We start from the raw sequence: 17,474 nt of genomic DNA on the forward strand, positions 1-17,474 counted from the left end.
ATAGTTAAATTGCAGGTATCAGAGTGGCACAAGCAAAGGTCAAACTTCTAAGGAGTGAAGAATCAAATAAAACAAAATAAAATGTAGAAAAATAGGAGGCAAATAATAAATAATACACAGCAATGACTCTGATCTACAATCAGACAATGCTACAAGTACTCAGCACGTCTGCAGCATCTTTGAGAGAGAAATAGATTTGACTGTATCTGCCAATGACCTTTGATAGGATCTCTGATAATATGACTTGGAAGCCATCCAAACTATGATAATTGCCCATTTAGAGGCCTCAACCAGACCTTGTGAGCTCAAACCGCCTGATGTCTCCTCCATTGCTTGTAAAATCATTGTGGGGCCAGGCATGCCTCTAATTTGTGAGCTTACTCAGCTGCTTTTACACCTGTATTGGCAAGTGGAATTCAGTCCCAGAACTGGAGTCTCTGGTAAATTTCCCATGCCCAGCAGGTCAAACCAGTATGAATTCTGAGTCAATGTTGTAACATAGATTAATCAGGATTGTTTCCCAATGAATTTAGGGGGTTGGGCAAAAATACTGCAATGTTCTACCATGCCAACACACCAAATTATTCACCTTAAGTCGCATTTTGCACAGGTATAATTTCTACTGAACATAAAGTTGCATCGCTGCTGTGCTTCTTAACATTCATAACATTGAATAGATTTAACAGAATGCAAAATATTCTAGTTGGACCAACCTTCCTCACAACTTTCACCTCGATAGCCAGGAACACAAATGCAAACTCCTGCAACACATGTTCCATGGCCATGGCACGTTGGATCAATACATTGATCTCCTGGTACATCACACTCTGGCCCTTTCCAGTCACTGTGGCACAAGCAGTGGCCTTTTTCATATTGACCGTTTGCACTGCAGAGGACAGGGCAGGAGTCTGCAAATGGATAGAAACAATATATTAGTTCCAACACAGGACTTCAAAGCCCACTCTTGCACATTTCACATTTTCTGAATTATGCAGAAAGTTTATTTCAATATAAATAGGACTAACGTTGCGCTTTTTCATGACAATGCTAATATTTCTTTAGCATTTGATCATTAATGGACATATCTCTGTCATGATTCAATAAAAATGATGCAAGATTGCATAGCAACACACCAGAGTGTTGTCACAGGCCTTGTATCTGGCAGTGCTGAAGAAAGTCAAAGAATGCAATATATTTTGACATTTTTCAAAGCTAATTTTTAAGTTCAATTTTTAAAACCAACTCATTGCCAGTTTGCAGTTCCAGAAGAGTCTGCCACCTGCCAATAACTTCACCGAGTCAATTGTATTAAAGGGCTTAGGCTCTTGATTTTGGAGTCAGGAGCAAAACTCTGGATAAGTTCAAGTAAATGAACAAAGAAGATGGGATCAAATTTAGAACTGGTCTTAACTACTGAGACTTTAGAGAGTCTATTGCTGACTAAGCTGAAAGTGAATGAGGGAAAGTGAACACGTTCCCTTTTCCTAAAATGGAAGATATATTACAGGGATCTCTATAACGCCACCAATTAGCTCAAAGTCAAACTACAAGGGAAGCATGTAATTGGAATATGTTCACTTAAAATGAGCATGTTCACTTTGAAACACATCAGCAATTCTCTCTTTGGTGTCTGAAGTCAATTATTTGGAAATCAAACTGAGTTCCATGCCAACAGCTTGCTCACATCAGTGAAACAAGGACAACAAACAATTAAGAAAATTCTTCAGAGGAAGGTACTTTGGTGTCCCCATAAGAATAAACTATGAATCAAAATCCAAATTCTACATAATTATAGTTGAACAGGTCAAATACTGGATCAGTGAAATTGGCCCATATTCTATATCGTATTTGGATTGAATTTACTCTCTTTGAAACTAAATAACCACAACATATAGAGATAATAGGGCAGAACCTTGCTCCCATAGCTGCCTATAATTGAGCCTGGAATGGGTAAAATGAGACCAGAGAGGCCAGAATATTAATTTTACTCCTCCATCCCTGACCAATATCATCTTTCTATAGTTAGGAAACATGGGGATGGGCAGGGAGTTGTCAGGGGCAGGGTATGGATTGTGGGTAGATATGATAAAGATGGAGGAGAAGTATGATCTTCATACAGCATATTATTTTCATCATGATAGGAAGGTTTTGGAAACTTATGGGATCCCACCAGCTGGTCAGCTTCTGAACTTTGTGAAGGGATGGGGTGCTATTTGCATCTGAGGAGTTGAGAACCTCTCGGCAGGTTGATTTTAGAGAACTTGCCAATGTCCCCATGCTACCACCATGTTCCCTTATATTCTCTCTGCCCCAAAGTCAACCATAGCCACATTATGGTTACAAGGTCCTATACAGTCATAATATTTATGAATAAAGCTTTAATTCTAATTACATATCTTAATATTACACAAATAAGTAGTTTGGCATTTGAAAAATTGTACCAAAGAAAGAAAAAATACAATGCTACAAAAATGTCAGTCAAGAATAAAGCATTCACCTTCAATCTGTGTCAAGATTACCTATAGGACTGTATCTATTAGTCAGTCCTGAAGTTCAGCCATGCGTTCCTAATGATGCCATTTTGCAAGTGGATTGACAAAAGATGTTTGACTGAAGGTCTGTTATCTGTTTGCCCAGGTGGCCTCATTTCAAATACTTGGATGAGTTCTAAGAATGAGTAAAGGGCTCAGCTAAGTATAGGGCTGGTTACACAGCATGATGGGAGGCACTTTCATTGTTCAATTGACAACTTTAGAAGTTGTAACATACTTATCCTGGTTTGACATTTTTATTTAAATGTCTTTTTTTTAAATTAAGATTAATAATAGCACAGGAGGCAAGCAAAGGACATGGGGATAAAGGAATGGATATGGAAGGGACATAATTGATATGAAGGTTCATGGGGGGTGCAGAGGGGTTATGTAGAAATCTGGAAAAACAGTGGGTGACAAGGGGGGTGGGTGAGGGCTAGGAGTCTCTACTAACCATGTGGCTGATGGAGAAAATGTTTGAACGATAAAAAGTGAGTCTGATGTCACAGAATACTACAACACAATTATGTTTGCCAGACTACTTGTTACAATTGGCTTTACCTCGTGCACAGTCAGGGCCAAGAAATCCTGGAAAACAGTGACAGTGGCCAGAGATACATTCGCCATTTCCGTTACAATTAGTAGAACATTCATCCATTGATTCTACAAGTAATGACAAAATTGAATAAATATTTTTCAAATAACTTCGCACATGATTCCAATTTCTTATTCTCTCAGAAACAAGATTTAATAATGACAAATAGATTTGAGTAACATTTACTATGGTATATCTCTGATATAACAACATCCCAAAAGATTGTATTTAAACTAAGACTGATCAAGAGAATCCTTTGGAAGGATTCTTTTTCCTGGATATCCCTGCACAGAATGGGTCGTATGTCAAAACTTCTTCTGCACTATGTATTCACATGCCACACCAAATTCAAAAAAACACTTCAGGTAACCCACCCTGAATGATCTAATAACCATTCATCCTTCTAGTTTCCTCTTTCCTATTAGAACATATGTTCTATAAGTAACTTACTAGAGACTGGTCAGGGTACAATTTCAGGTAAAATATACAAAAGATTACAAAATATAGATAACAAGAGAGATATAGCATTGTTCATTAATGACTAAGGAATTAAGTCATCTCAAAAATTATTAAAGCATTCAGCAGCAGAGAACTGACGCAATTTAGATTCAGCTTGCTCAAGCTATTGGTCCAAAATTGGAAATAAGCAGTCAAATGAGTAGAGGGAAGAGAAGGGGAGTCAGTCAACCTGACCTCATGTCATTGTTCCAGTCAGTACAGACTTCCAACTGCAAAACTGTTCCCAAAGAAGAAGCACAAGATCTATGTTTTATAGGGGATTTGAGAAAAAATCTTTTCACCCAGAGGTTCATGGGAGTCTGGGAATGCACTGCCAAAGAGAGCACTTGAAGTGTCATAACATTCAAGGCTATGGGATTGGAGCAGAAAAGTGGCAGTACAGAATCGATGGGCTGAGAACCTCTTCTGGACTGTATGAAGTTATGTTAACTCAGTGGAAGAGACTCATTGATTGATGTGATATTTACTGATTCGAAATAAGGTTTTAAACTAAATAACAGGAGGAGGGGATGGCTTCAATTACATGAAAAATCAGAAAATCAAAGGTAAAGGAGCAGATAGGACAGCTAATAGTGATAGGGTTAATTATTGTCAGCTAATAAAAGGAAGGGACTGAATGTGTGAACGTCATACTGAGGAACCATAACAATCGAGGGAAACTCGCTAATAGAGCAAAATTAAAGGTTTTGTATCTTAATGTATGAAACACTTGCAATAAGATCGACAAACTGACATCGCAAATCAAGGCAAATCAAGGTCACAAGGACTTAGAGTCATAGAGATTTACAGCATGGAAACAGACCCTTCGGTTCAACTCGTCCATGCTGACCAGATATCCCAATCTAGTCTAGTCCCACTTGCCAGTACCTGGCCCATATCCCTCCAAACCCTTCCTATTCATACACCCATCAGATGCCTTTTAAATATTGTAATTGTGCCAGCCTCCACCATTTCCTCTGGCAGCTCATTCTATACATGTACCACCCTCTACATGAGAAAGTTACCCCTTAGGTCCCTTCTTATATCTTTCCCCTCTCACCCTAAAACTATGCCCTCCAGTTCTGGACTCCCCCATTCCAGGGAAAAGACTTTGTCTATTTACCCTATCCATGCCCTTCATGATTTTATAAACCTCTATAAGGTCATCCCTCAGCCTCTGACGCTCCAGGGAAAACAGCCGCAGTCTATTCAGCCTCTCCCTATAGCTCAAATCCTCCAACCCTGGCAACATCCTTGTCAATCTTTTCTGAACCCTTTCAAGTTTCACAACATCTTTCCGATGGGAAGGAGACCAGAATTGTACACAATATTCCAAAAGTGGCCTAACCAATGTCCTGTACAGCCGCAATATGACCTCCCAAATCCTATACTCAATACTCTGACCGATAAAGGAAAGCATACCAAACACCTTCTTCACGATCCTATCTACCTGTGACTCTACTTTCAAGGAGTTATGAACCTGCACTCCAAGGTCTCTTTGTTCAGCAACACTCCCCAGGACCTTACCATTAAGTGTATATGTCCTGCTAAAATTTGTTTTCCCAAAATGCAACGTCACATTTATCTAAATTAAACTCCATCTGCCACTCCTTGGCCCATTGGCCGATCTGATCAAGATCCTGTTGTAGTCAGAGGTAACCTTCTTGGGTGTTCACTGCACCTCCAATTTTGGTGTTATCTACAAACTTACTACCTGCACCTCTTATGCTCACTTGCAAATCATTGACATAAATGATGAAAGTGGTGGACCCAGCTCCAATCCTTGTGGCACTCCACTGGTCATAGGCCTCCAGTCTCAAAAACAACCCTCGACCCTCGATCTTCTACCTACGAGACAGGTCTGTATCTAAATGGCTAGTTATCCTTGTATTCCATGAGATTGAACCTTGCTAACCAGACTCCCATGGGGAACCTTGTTGAATGCCTTACTGAAATCCATATAGATCACATCCATCACTCTGCCTCATCAATCCTCTTTGTTACTTCTTCAAAACACTCAATCAAGTTTGTGAGACACGATTTCCCATGCAAAAAGCCATGTTGACTATCCCTAATCAGTCTTTGCCTTTCCAAATACATGTTCATCCTGTCCCTCAGGATTCCCTCCAACAACTTGTCCACGACTGATGTCAGGCTCATTGGTCTATAGTTCCTTGGCTTGTCCTTATCACCTTTCTTAAACAGTGACATCACGTTAGCCAACCTCCAGTCTTCTGGCACCTTACCTGTGACTATCGATGATACAGATATCTCAGCAAGGGGCACAGCAACTAGTTCCCTAGCTTCCCATAGAGTTCTAGGATACACCTGACCAATTCCTGAGGATTTATCCAATTTTATGCATTTCAAGACATCCAGCACTTTCTCCTGTGTAATATGGAAATTTTTCAAGATGTCACCATCTATATCCCTACACTCTATATCTTCCATGTCCTTCACCACAAACTCAGACAAATTAAAGGGGAGGAGGGCTCAGGGGAAGTTATTTAATCTCCCAGAACAAGTCCCGCATTAAAAGGGATTTACCTCGGGAGTCGGGCCTCCATTTGCCGAGAGGAGCGAGGGAGGAGAGAAGGACCTCTGGGAAGTCATATATTTGTGTGGTTGCGTTACCCAAAACACTATTCGGGTTGTGTCTGCCACCCATCCTCCTCCTCTAACCAAAAAAAAGGACCTGTGCGCCAGATTGATAAGGTAATGAGTTTGTTTTATTCCTTATTTTTTCAACAGTCTCTTTGGGAATTTAGAATATGGGAATGGAGGTTAGGGCAGTTGAATGTTCCTCCTGCAGAATGTGGGAGGTAAGGGTCACCACTAGTATCCCTGCTGACTACATATGTGGGAAGTGCACCCAACTCCAGCTCCTCGAAAACTACGTTAGGGAACTGGAGCTGGAGCTGGATGAACTTCGGATCATTTGGGAGGCAGAGGGGGTTACTGAGAGGAGTTACAGGAGGTAGTCACTACTAAGGTACAAGAAAAAGGCAAATGGGTTACAGTCAAGGGAAGGAAAGGGAACCGGCAGGCAGTGCAGAGATCCCCTATGACCATTCCCCTCAACAATAAGTATACCATTTTGGATACTGTTGGGGGGGGAGGGGAAAACGACTTACCAGGGAAAAGCAGTGGGGTACAGGGCTCTGGCACAGAGTCTGTCCCTGCTGCTCAGAAGGGAAAGGGGAAGAGGAGCAGAGCAGTAGTCATTGGGGACTCCATAGTTAGGGGGACAGATAGGAGGTTCTGTGGGGACAAGAGAGACTCACGGTTGGTGTGTTGTCTCCCAGGTGCCAGGGTTTGTGATGTCTCTGATCGTGTGTTTGGGATCCTTAAGGGGGAGGGGGAGCAGCCCCATGTCATGGTCCACATAGGCACCAATGACATAGGTAGGAAGAGAGATGGGGATTTAAGGCAGAAATTCAGGGAGCTCGGATGGAAGCTTAGAGCTAGGACAAACAGAGTTGTTGTCTCTGGTTTGTTGCCCGTGCCATGTGCTAGTGAGGCAAGGAATAGAGAGAGAGGAGTTGAACACGTGGCTACAGGAATGGTGCAGGAGGGAGGGATTTGGATTCTTGGATAATTGGGGCTCTTTCTGGGGTAGATGGTACCTCTACAAGCAGGATGGTATTCATCTGAACCAGAGGGGTACCAATATCCTGGGGGGGGGGGGGAGGGGGGGGGGGGGGGGGATATTCACCAAGGCTATTGGGGTGGGTTTAAACTAATCCAGCAGGGGAATGGGAACCAAAATTGTAGTTAGAGTATAGTAAAGGTTGAGAGTAGGGAGGTCCAAAATCAAGTTTCAGGCACGCAAGATGGCACTGGCAAGCAAGGAGTTGGTTTGAGATGTGTCTACTTCAATGCCAGGAACATCCGGAATAAGGTGGGTGAACTTGCAGCATGGGTTGGTACCTGGGATTTCGATGTTGTGGCCATTTCGGAGACATGGATAGAGCAGGGACATGAATGGTTGTTGCAGGTTCCAGGATTTAGATGTTTCAGTAAGAACAGAGAATATGGTAAAAGAGGGGGGAGGTATGGCATTGTTGGTCAAGGACAGTATTACAGTTGCAGAAAGGATGTTTGGGGACTCGTCAACTGAGGTAGTATGGGCTGAAGTTAGAAACAGGAAAGGAGAGGTCACCCTATTGGGAGTTTTCTACAGACCTCCGAATAGTTCCAGAGATGTAGAGGAAAGGATAGCAAAGATGATTCTTGATAGGAGTGAGAGAGACAGGGTAGTTGTCATGGGGTCTTCAACTTTCCAAATATTGACTGGGCACACTATAGTACGAGTACTATAAATGGGTCAGTTTTTTGTCCAGTATGTAGACAGGCCAACAAGGGGCGAAGCCACATTAAATTTGGTACTGGGTAATGAGCCCAGCAAGGTGTTGGACTTGGAAGTAGGTGAGCACTTTGGTGATAGCGATCACAATTCTGTTATCTTTACTTTAGTGATAGAAAAGGATAGGTGTATTACACTGGGCATGAGTTACAGCTGGGGGAAAGGCAATTACGATGCGATTAGACAAGATTTAGGAGGCATAGGATGGGGAAGGAAACTGCAGGGGATAGGCACATTAGAAATGTGGAGCTTATTCAAAGAAAAGCTACTGTGTGTCCTAGATAAGTATGTACCTGTCAGGCAGGGAGGAAGCTGTAGAGCGCGGGAGCCGTGGTTTACGAAGGAAGTGGAATCCCTGGTCAAGAGGAAGAAGGCGGCTTATGTTAGGATGAGATGTGAAGGCTCAGTTAGGGCGCTTGAGGGTTACAAGGTAGCCAGGAAAGACCTAAAGAGAGAGCTCAGAAGAGCAAGGAGGAGACATGAGAAGTGGTTGGCTGATAGGATCAGGGTAAACCCTAAGGCTTTCTATAGGTATTTAAGGAATAAAAGAATGACAAGAGTAAGATTAGGGCCAATCAAGGATAGTAGTGGGAAGTTGTGTGTCGAGTTAGAGGAGATAGGGGAAGCACTAAATGAATATTTTTCAACAGTATTCACTCTAGAAAATGACAATGTTGTCGAGGAGATTACTGAGATACAGGCTACTAGACTAGGTGTGATTGAGGTTCACAAAGAAGAGGTATTAGATATACTGCAGAGTGTGAAAATAGATAAGTCCCCTGGGCCGGATGGGATTTATCCTAGGATCCTCTGGGAAGCCAGGGAGGAGATTGCTGAGCCTTTGGCATTGATCTTTAAATCGTCATTGTCTACAGGAATAGTGCCAGAAGACTGGAGTATAGCAAATGTGGTTCCCCTGTTCAAGAAGGGGAGTAGAGACAATTCTGGTAATTATAGACCAGTGAGATTTACTTCAGTTGTTGGTAAAGTACTGGAAAAGGTTACAAGAGATAGGATTTATAATCATCTAGAAAAGAGTAATTTGATTAGGGATAGTCAGCATAGTTTTGTGAAGGGTAGGTCGTGCCTCACAAACCTTATTGAGTTCTTTGAGAAGGTGACCAAACAGGTACATGAGAGTAAACCGATTGATGTGGTGTATATGGATTTCAGCAAGGAGTTCGACAAGGTTCCCCACAGTAGGCTATTGTACAAAATGTGGAGGAATGGGATTGTGGGAGATATAGCAGTTTGGATCAGTATTTGGCTTGCTGAAAGAAGACAGACGGTAGTGGTTGATGGGAAATGTTCATCTTGGAGTCCAGTTACTAGTGGTGCACCGCAAGGGTCAGTGTTGGGTCCACTGCTGTTCGTCATTTTTATAAATGACCTGGATGAGGGCGTAGAAGGATGGGTTTGTAAATTTGCAGACGACACTAAGGTCAGTGGAGTTGTGGATAGTGACGAAGGATATTGTAGGTTACAGAGAGACATAGATAAGCTGCAGAGCTGGGCTGAGAGGTGGCAAATGGAGTTTAATGCGGACAAGTGTGAGGTGATTCACTTTGGTTGGAGTAACCGGAATGCAAAGTACTGGGCTAATGGTAAGATTCTTGGTAGTGTAGATGAGCAGAGAGATCTCGGTGTCCAGGTACACAGATCCTTGAAAGTTGCCACCCAGGTTGATAGGGTTGTTAAGAAAGCATACAGTAATTTAGCTTTTATTAATAGAGGGATCGAGTCCTGGAACCATGAGGTTTTGCAGCAGCTGTACAAAACTCTAGTGCAGTCGCACTTGGAGTATTGTGTACAGTTCTGGTCACCGCATTATAAGAAGGATGTGGAAGGTTTGGAAAGGGTGCAGAGGAGATTTACTAAGATGTTGCCTGGTATGGAGGGAAGGTCTTACGAGGAAAGGTCTTATGAGGGACTTGCGGCTGTTTTCGTTCGAGAGAAGAAGGTTGAGAGGTGACTTAATAGAGACATATAAGATTTTTCAGAGGGTTAGATAAGGTGGACAGGGAGAGCCTTTTTCCAAGTATGGTGACAGCGAGCACGAGGGTTCATAGCTTTAAATTGAGGGGTGATAGATATAGGACAGATGTCAGAGGTAGTTTCTTTACTCAGAGAGTAGTAAGGGTATGGAATGCTTTGCCTGCAACGGTAGTAGATTAGCCAACTTTAAGTACATTTAAGTCATCATTGGACAAGCATATGGACGTACATGGAATAGTGTAGGTTAGATGGGCTTCAGATTGTTGTGCCAACCTGTCATACCATCGAGGGCCGAAGGGCCTGTAATGCGCTGTAATGTTCTATGTTCTAGTAGAACAGAAGGAAGGAAACATTCTGGAATCTAACTTGAGGCATAGCAGATAAGGGGACAACTGTGAGAAGGTGAGGACTTGCTCAACACAGGATTGAGGGTGTTGTACTTAAATGTACATTTAAGTCATCATTGGACAAGCATATGGACGTACATGGAATAGTGTAGGTTAGATGGGCTTCAGATTGTTGTGCCAACCTGTCATACCATCGAGGGCCGAAGGGCCTGTAATGCGCTGTAATGTTCTATGTTCTAGTAGAACAGAAGGAAGGAAACATTCTGGAATCTAACTTGAGGCATAGCAGATAAGGGGACAACTGTGAGAAGGTGAGGACTTGCTCAACACAGGATTGAGGGTGTTGTACTTAAATGCACATAGTGTACAAAACAAGTTAAATGAGCTTAGAGCACAGATTGAAACTGGCAGATGAGATATTGTGGGTATTATGGAGACATGGCTGCAAGGGGAGCAGGGATTACATAAAAACAAAAGAAAGAACATACAATGTGGTGACGATTAGTGGGAAGTCAGAGGATTGGGAAGTCCAAAATCAGCAGAGGACAACTAAAAAAGCAACAAGGGGGATGAATACGAATTTTTAGGGTGAACTAGCAATGTGAAAGTTATGCAATATGAAAGAGGATTGCCAGAGTTTGTTTTAGATTTGTAAAAGGCAAAGGAGAGGCAAGAGTGGATAATGAAATGCTAAACATGAGGCTGGAGAAGTAGTAATGGGGAACACAGAAATGGTGGAGGAACTGAATAAGCATTTTGCATCAGTCTTGATGGTCAAATTAGCATACCTGAACTTCAGGGGGCAGAGTTGAGAGCCATGGCCATTACAAATGTTATAAAGTTGAAGGCGTGTACATTACTTTTAATTGAGAGTGAAAGCTGTTTTGCAGTGAGAGCTTACAATCATCTGTCATGTGACTAATTAGCAGTCCCAGAGTGTACTGGAAAATTGAAAATAAATAATATTTGGTTGTGAAATAGATATCTGAGTTTTGGTTGCTGTTTTGACAACAATTCGAATTTAACAATCAGTTTAAATTATGCCTCAGGATACAAAATCCCAATCACGTTTGAATTTATTGTTTTTGCCAACCTTGAACCAATGAGATGATCCGATGTTTGGGGTACAAAAAAACCCAGACATTTTGAAAGTCAAACAGAGAATAAACATTGCCATCCAAAACGCTCTGTATCAAAAAGGTACCTTTTTCATATGAAACATCTTTGCAGTCAAAGACAAAAGACAATCCAGGGAGATCTTCAGCAGAAAGAAGGAGGACACTGGGGATGATGGGTGCTATGTGGTTTTGAAATTGAATTGATGTAATTTTAATAAGAGTTTTTATTGGAACAGTATATTTTTATAGAGTTGGAGGCAGATAACAAGCAGTTAAGAGAAATGGGGGTTTAGAGTTGTGAATAGTTATTGTTTAACGTTCACTTTTAGAGTTAAGGAATAAATTGATAATACTTTTCTTTAAATAGTGAAATTTGGGAGTTGTTCGTCACTCATTCTTTAACAGACAATGAGGCGAGGTGAATTGTCTGGATGTTTGGTTTAATTAGCAGGAGGGTTCACCGCTGTGTCGTAACGGTTCAGACTAAGGAGAATGTGCTGTGGACGTTGAAAGGCCTGAAGGTGATAAATCACCTGGACCAGATGGACTACACCCCAAAGCTCTGAAAGAGATAGCTGAGGACATTGTTGAGACATTAGTAATGATCTTTCAGGAATCACTAGAGTTGGGGAGGGTTCCAAAGGACTGGAAAATGGCAAATGCAACACCCCAGTTTAAGAAGGGAGAGAGGCCGAATATGGGAAACCATACGCTGGTTAGTCTGACCTTGGTCTTTAGTAAGATTTTAAGAGCCCATCATTCAGGTTGAGGTTGCAGCATATTTGGAAGCGCATGTTAAAATAGGGCAGAGTCAGAACTCAAAGGTGAGGCCATGCATGACAAATCTATTAGAATTCGTTGAGGTGTTAACAAGCAAATGATTAAAGGAGAGCCAGTGAATGTGATCCATTTAGATTTCCAGAGGCCTTTGACAAAGTGACAAACAGAAGGCTGATATATAAGTCAAGAGCTATGGTGTCAGGGGGAAGGTACAGGCATGGATAGAAGATTGACTGATGAGCAGAAGACAGAGAGGAAGATAAAGAAGTATTTTTCAGAAAGGCAGCTGCTGGCTAGTGGAGTTCTGCAGGGATCAGTGTTAGAACCATAATCATTCACATTAACATTAATAATCTGGACAAAGAAACAGAAGAGATTGTTGGTAGGTTTGCAGATGACTTCAAAATTAGTGTAGGGATAAGTCATGTTGAGAAAGCTAGGAGGCTGCAGAAGAACTTAGACAGGCTCACAAAGTGGACAAAGAAGTGGCAGATGGAACACTGTGCAAAAGTGTGAGATTATGCATTTGGGTAGGAAGAATAGAGACATAGCCTATTTTCTAAATTGGAAAAGTCTGGAAATCTGAAACACAACAGACTTCAGGAGTCCTAGTTTAGGCTTCTCTTAAGGATAACATACAGGTAAAATTGGCAGTCAGCAAGGCAAATACAATGTTAGCATTTATTTCGAGGGTGAGAATACAAGAGCATGGATGTACTCCTGAGACTGTTTAAGGCTTTGGTCAGAATATGTTTGAAATACTGTGAATAGTTTTGGACCCCATTTCTAAGCAAGCTTCTGCTGGCATAGGAGGAGGTCCAGTGGAGGTTTACAAGAACGATCTTGGGGACAAAAGGACTGCCATACGAGGAGTGGTTGAGGACGCTCGGCGTACTCGATGAATGAGGGGGGAATCTGACTGAAACTTACAGGATACTGAGAGACCTAGCCACAGTGGACATGGAGAAGGTGTTTCTACTAGTAGGACAGACTAGGACACGATTGATAGGTCAACCATTTGGAACTGAGATGAGGAGGAATTTCTTAAGCTACAGGGTGGTGAATCTTTGGAACTCATTACCACAGAAGGCTGTGGAGGCCAAGTCATTGAGGATACTTAAGACAGAGAGAGAGAGGTTCCTGCATAGTAAGAAAATCAATGGTTACTGGGAAAAGGCGAGAGATTGGGGTTAAAAAAGATAAGTCCCCTGGGCCTGATGGCATTTATCCTAGGATTCTCTGGGAAGCAAGGGAGGAGATTGCAGAGCCATTGGCCTTGATTTTTATGTCCTCGTTGTCTACAGGAATAGTGCCAGAAGACTGGAGGATAGCAAATGTGGTTCCCTTGTTCAAGAAGGGGAGTAGGGATAACCCTAGTAACTATAGGCCGGTGAGTCTCACTTCTGTTGTGGGCAAAGTCTTAGAGAGAATTGGAAGGGATAGGATTTATGAACATCTGGATAGGAATCATGTGATCAAGGATAGTCAGCATGGTTTTGTGAAGGGCAGGTCGTGCCTCACAAACCTTATTGAATTCTTTGAGAAGGTGACTAAGGAGGTGGACGAGGGGAAAGCGGTAGATGTGGTGTATATGGATTTTAGTAAGGCATTTGATAAGGTTCCCCATGGTAGGCTATTGCAAAAGGTATGGAGGTATGGCATTGAGGGTGAGTTGGAGGTTTGGATTAGGAATTGGCTGGCTGGAAGAAGACAGAGGGTAGTAGTTGATGGTAAAGGTTCATCTTGGAGTCCAGTTACTAGCGGTGTTCCCCAAGGATCTGTTTTGGGACCATTGCTGTTTGTCATTTTTATAAATGACCTGGAGGAGGGGCTAGAAGTTTGGGTGAGCAAGTTTGCGGATGATACGAAAGTCGGTGGAGTTGTTGACAGTGAGGAAGGATGTGTCAGGTTACAGCGGGATATAGATAAGCTGCAGAACTGGGCAGAAAGGTGGCAAATGGAGTTCAATGTAGCTAAGTGTGAGTTGATTCACTTTGGTAAGAGTAACAAAAAGGTGGGGTACTGGGCTAATGGTCGGATACTTGGTAGTGTGGATGAGCAGAGGGATCTTGGTGTCCATGTACACAGATCTCTGAAAGTTGCCACCCAGGTAAATAGTGCGGTGAAGAAGGCATATGGCATACTGGCTTTTCTTGGTAGAGGAATTGAGTTCCGGAGTCCTGAGGTCATGTTGCAGTTATATAAGACTCTGGTGTGGCCGCATCTGGAGTATTGTGTGCAGTTTTGGTCACCATACTATAGGAAGGATATGGAGGCACTGGAACGGGTGCAGAGGAGGTTTACCAGGATGTTGCCTGGTATGGTAGGAAGATCGTATGAGGAAAGGCTGAGGCACTTGGGGCTGTTTTCATTGGAGAAAAGAAGGTTTAGGGGTGACTTGATAGAGGTGTACAAGATGATTAGGGGTTCAGATAGGGTTGACCATGAGAACCTTTTTCCACGTATGGAGTCAGCTATTACGAGGGGGCATAGCTTTAAATTAACGGGTGGTAGGTATAGGACACATGTTAGGGGTAGATGCTTTACTCAGCGAGTCATGAGTTCATGGAATGCCCTGCCAGTAGCAGTGGTGGACTCTCCCTCTTTATGGGCATTTAAACGGGCATTGGATAGGCATATGGAGGATAGGGGCTAGTGTAGGTTAGGTGGGCTTGGATTGGTGCAACATTGAGGGCCAAAAGGCCTGTACTGCGCCGTATTTTTCTATGTTCTATGTTCTATATCAGCTATTATGAAGCAGCCATGCAGACTCAATGAACCAAATGGCCAAATTCTGCTCTTCTACCTTTTGGTCTGTGCCGATGTCTATCTAAGACATTTGTAGACCTAATTGATATAGTTGCTTCTGTTCAAATGACTCTCTCATTCATCAGCCTTTTCCAAGTTTTATACTTTAAAACATCTCCTTCTCTCATCCCCAAAGATGTTATGCAAATGTAACAATACTCTCAAGGATTTCCTCTACCTATTTATTAGTATTATGTCGGAATCTCTATGAGTGCTTTAAACCACTAATCCACAGATCCAGTGCTGATCTGGAGTGCACTGCATAAAAGGTTGGTGGAAACAAACTTGAGTGTAACATACAAAATTAATTTACGTGAAAATGGAAGATAAAATGCAGGTTTAAAAGCAAGGGGAGAGGAGAGGAATTAATGGGACCTTCTTTCAAAACTGTTTGGAATGATTAGCAAAATTGCCCCTTTCTGTGTTGATAGCTTCATTTATACACCACAACAACATTAATATGCCTGCCTGTTAAAAGTATATTGAATACATGTGGCTGTACACTTGGAATGTATTTCATATTTTAAACAGTCAGAAAATTGATGATTTTGAAAGTCTGAAAATGAATACAAGACATACTTCATCTGAAATTTCCCACATTAAAATTTTCTAAATCCAATGATATCATTGAAGAGTGCAAAGTTGAAAGCTTATATCTTCCCAATTGCGACTTTGAGTCACCACTGATAATTGCCAAGCATTTTTTATTAGCTAGAAGCCACATGATGTCAAATAAACAGGTTTATTTGAAATCACAAGCTTTCAAAGTGCTGTCCCCCTGTCAGGTGAAGTGGACTGTGCCTGATGAAGGAGCAGTGCTCCAAAAGATTGTGATTTCAAATCAACCGGTTGGTTTTTGACCTGGTGTTGTGTGACTTCTGACTTTGTCTACCCTAGTCTTGCGAGGCCTTGCACTTTGGAAAAAAGAACACAGCCATGGACTATTTTATAAACAGTGAGAAAATTCATAAAGCCAAAGTGCAAAGAGATCTGGAAGTACTAGTACAGGATTCTCTAAAGGTTGACTTGCAAGTTGAGTCCGTGGTTAAGAAAGCAAATGTAATGTTGTCATTTGTCTCAAGAGGGTTGGAATGTAATAGCTGTGATGTGCTACTAAGACTTTGTAAAGCTCTGGTGAGGCTCCATTTAGAATACGGTGTCCAGTTTCGGGCCCCACATCTCAGGAAGGACATACTGGCACTGAAGCATGTCCGGTGGAGATTCATACGGATGATCTCCTGGAATGGTAGGCCTAACATACAATGAACGGCTAAGGAACCTGGGGTTGAATTCATTAGAGTTTAGAAGATTGAGGGGAGATCTGCTACTCCACCAATCTTAGTTTCACCTGTAAACCTAGAACTTCGTCCAGATCATTTATGTATATTCCAAACACCAGTGGTCCCAACATAGATCCTTGTGGAACACCACTGATCATAGTTCTCCATTTTGAGGAACGCCCTTCTACTATTACTCTCTGTCTCCTGCTGCCCAGCCTGTTCTCTATCCATCCAGCTAAAACATCTGTTCCTAACCTCAACATCCGTCATGTCCCTCTCCTCAGTGAATACCGCTGCAAAGTACACATTAAGAATCTCAACCAATTTCTCAAACTCCACACATAACTTTCCTCCTTTGTCCTTGAGTGGGCCAACATCCCAATAAAAGGTTTTGGGATTTCCCTTAATCCTGTTTGCTAGAGATATTTCATGACCCTTTGTAGCCCTTTTAATTCCTTGTTTCAGATTGGTCCTACTTTCCCAATATTCTTCCAAAACTTCATCTGTTTTCAGTTACCTAGATCTTATATATGCTTCCTTTTTCCTCTTAGCTAGTCTCACAATTTCACCTGTCATCCATGGTTCCCTAATCTTGCCATTCCTATCCCTCACTTTCACAGGGACATGTCTGTTATGCAGTCTAATCAACCTCTCTTTAAAAGCCTCCCAAAAATCAAATGTGGATTTACCTTCAAACAGCTGCTCCCAATCTACATTTGGTTAGCTCACACTAAGCTTTCCCAATCTGCTCAATCCTCCATGACACTAAGCCTGGTCATTGATGTCACCCAGTTCCCAATAATGTTGCTACCTTATTTGCCTAACTAATGAGGAAGCAACAACAATGAACCTTTTCCCTTGTTTTTTTTAAAAAAGGTAATGATTTAGAATGTTATGCAATGTTCTGTCCCAGAGGTGTCTCATTCACTGTTACTGATTGCATTGTGAATGAATGCATTGTTACCCGTGTGACTTTATTCATTGCTCACAAGCTGAAAATAGTTTTGTGCAAATTGTGGTGGATGCAGAGAGCTGACATCAAATGGAGGTGAGAACAAGGCAAGGCAGAGAAAAAGCATAAAGTCAAGCTCCATAAGAGAGTGAGTCATGCAAGGAGGGAGTAATCAGTAAGGGAAAGAGAAGGTGCTGAATGGCA

The 17,474-nt window shown here is 42.0% G+C and overlaps 1 protein-coding gene across 8 annotated transcripts in view; it reads right to left on the bottom strand.

Annotated features, from left to right (window-relative positions):
• tenm1 (teneurin transmembrane protein 1) overlaps positions 1 to 17,474 on the bottom strand; it is a 2,430,772-nt gene that overhangs the window by 212,290 nt on the left and 2,201,008 nt on the right. For all 8 annotated transcript variants that reach the window (XM_087991975.1, XM_087991977.1, XM_087991976.1 and 5 more), the window contains 2 exons: positions 3,093 to 3,194; positions 714 to 908 (listed from right to left, as the gene is read on the bottom strand). In XM_087991975.1, coding sequence (XP_087848101.1) covers positions 714 to 908; positions 3,093 to 3,194 — 297 coding nt within the window. The remainder of the gene's footprint in view (positions 1 to 713; positions 909 to 3,092; positions 3,195 to 17,474) is intronic.

Source organism: Chiloscyllium plagiosum, unplaced genomic scaffold (assembly GCF_037043375.1).
Source record: "Chiloscyllium plagiosum isolate Xiang-an unplaced genomic scaffold, Cpla_swu_hap1 HiC_scaffold_11, whole genome shotgun sequence".
NCBI lineage: Eukaryota > Metazoa > Chordata > Chondrichthyes > Orectolobiformes > Hemiscylliidae > Chiloscyllium > Chiloscyllium plagiosum.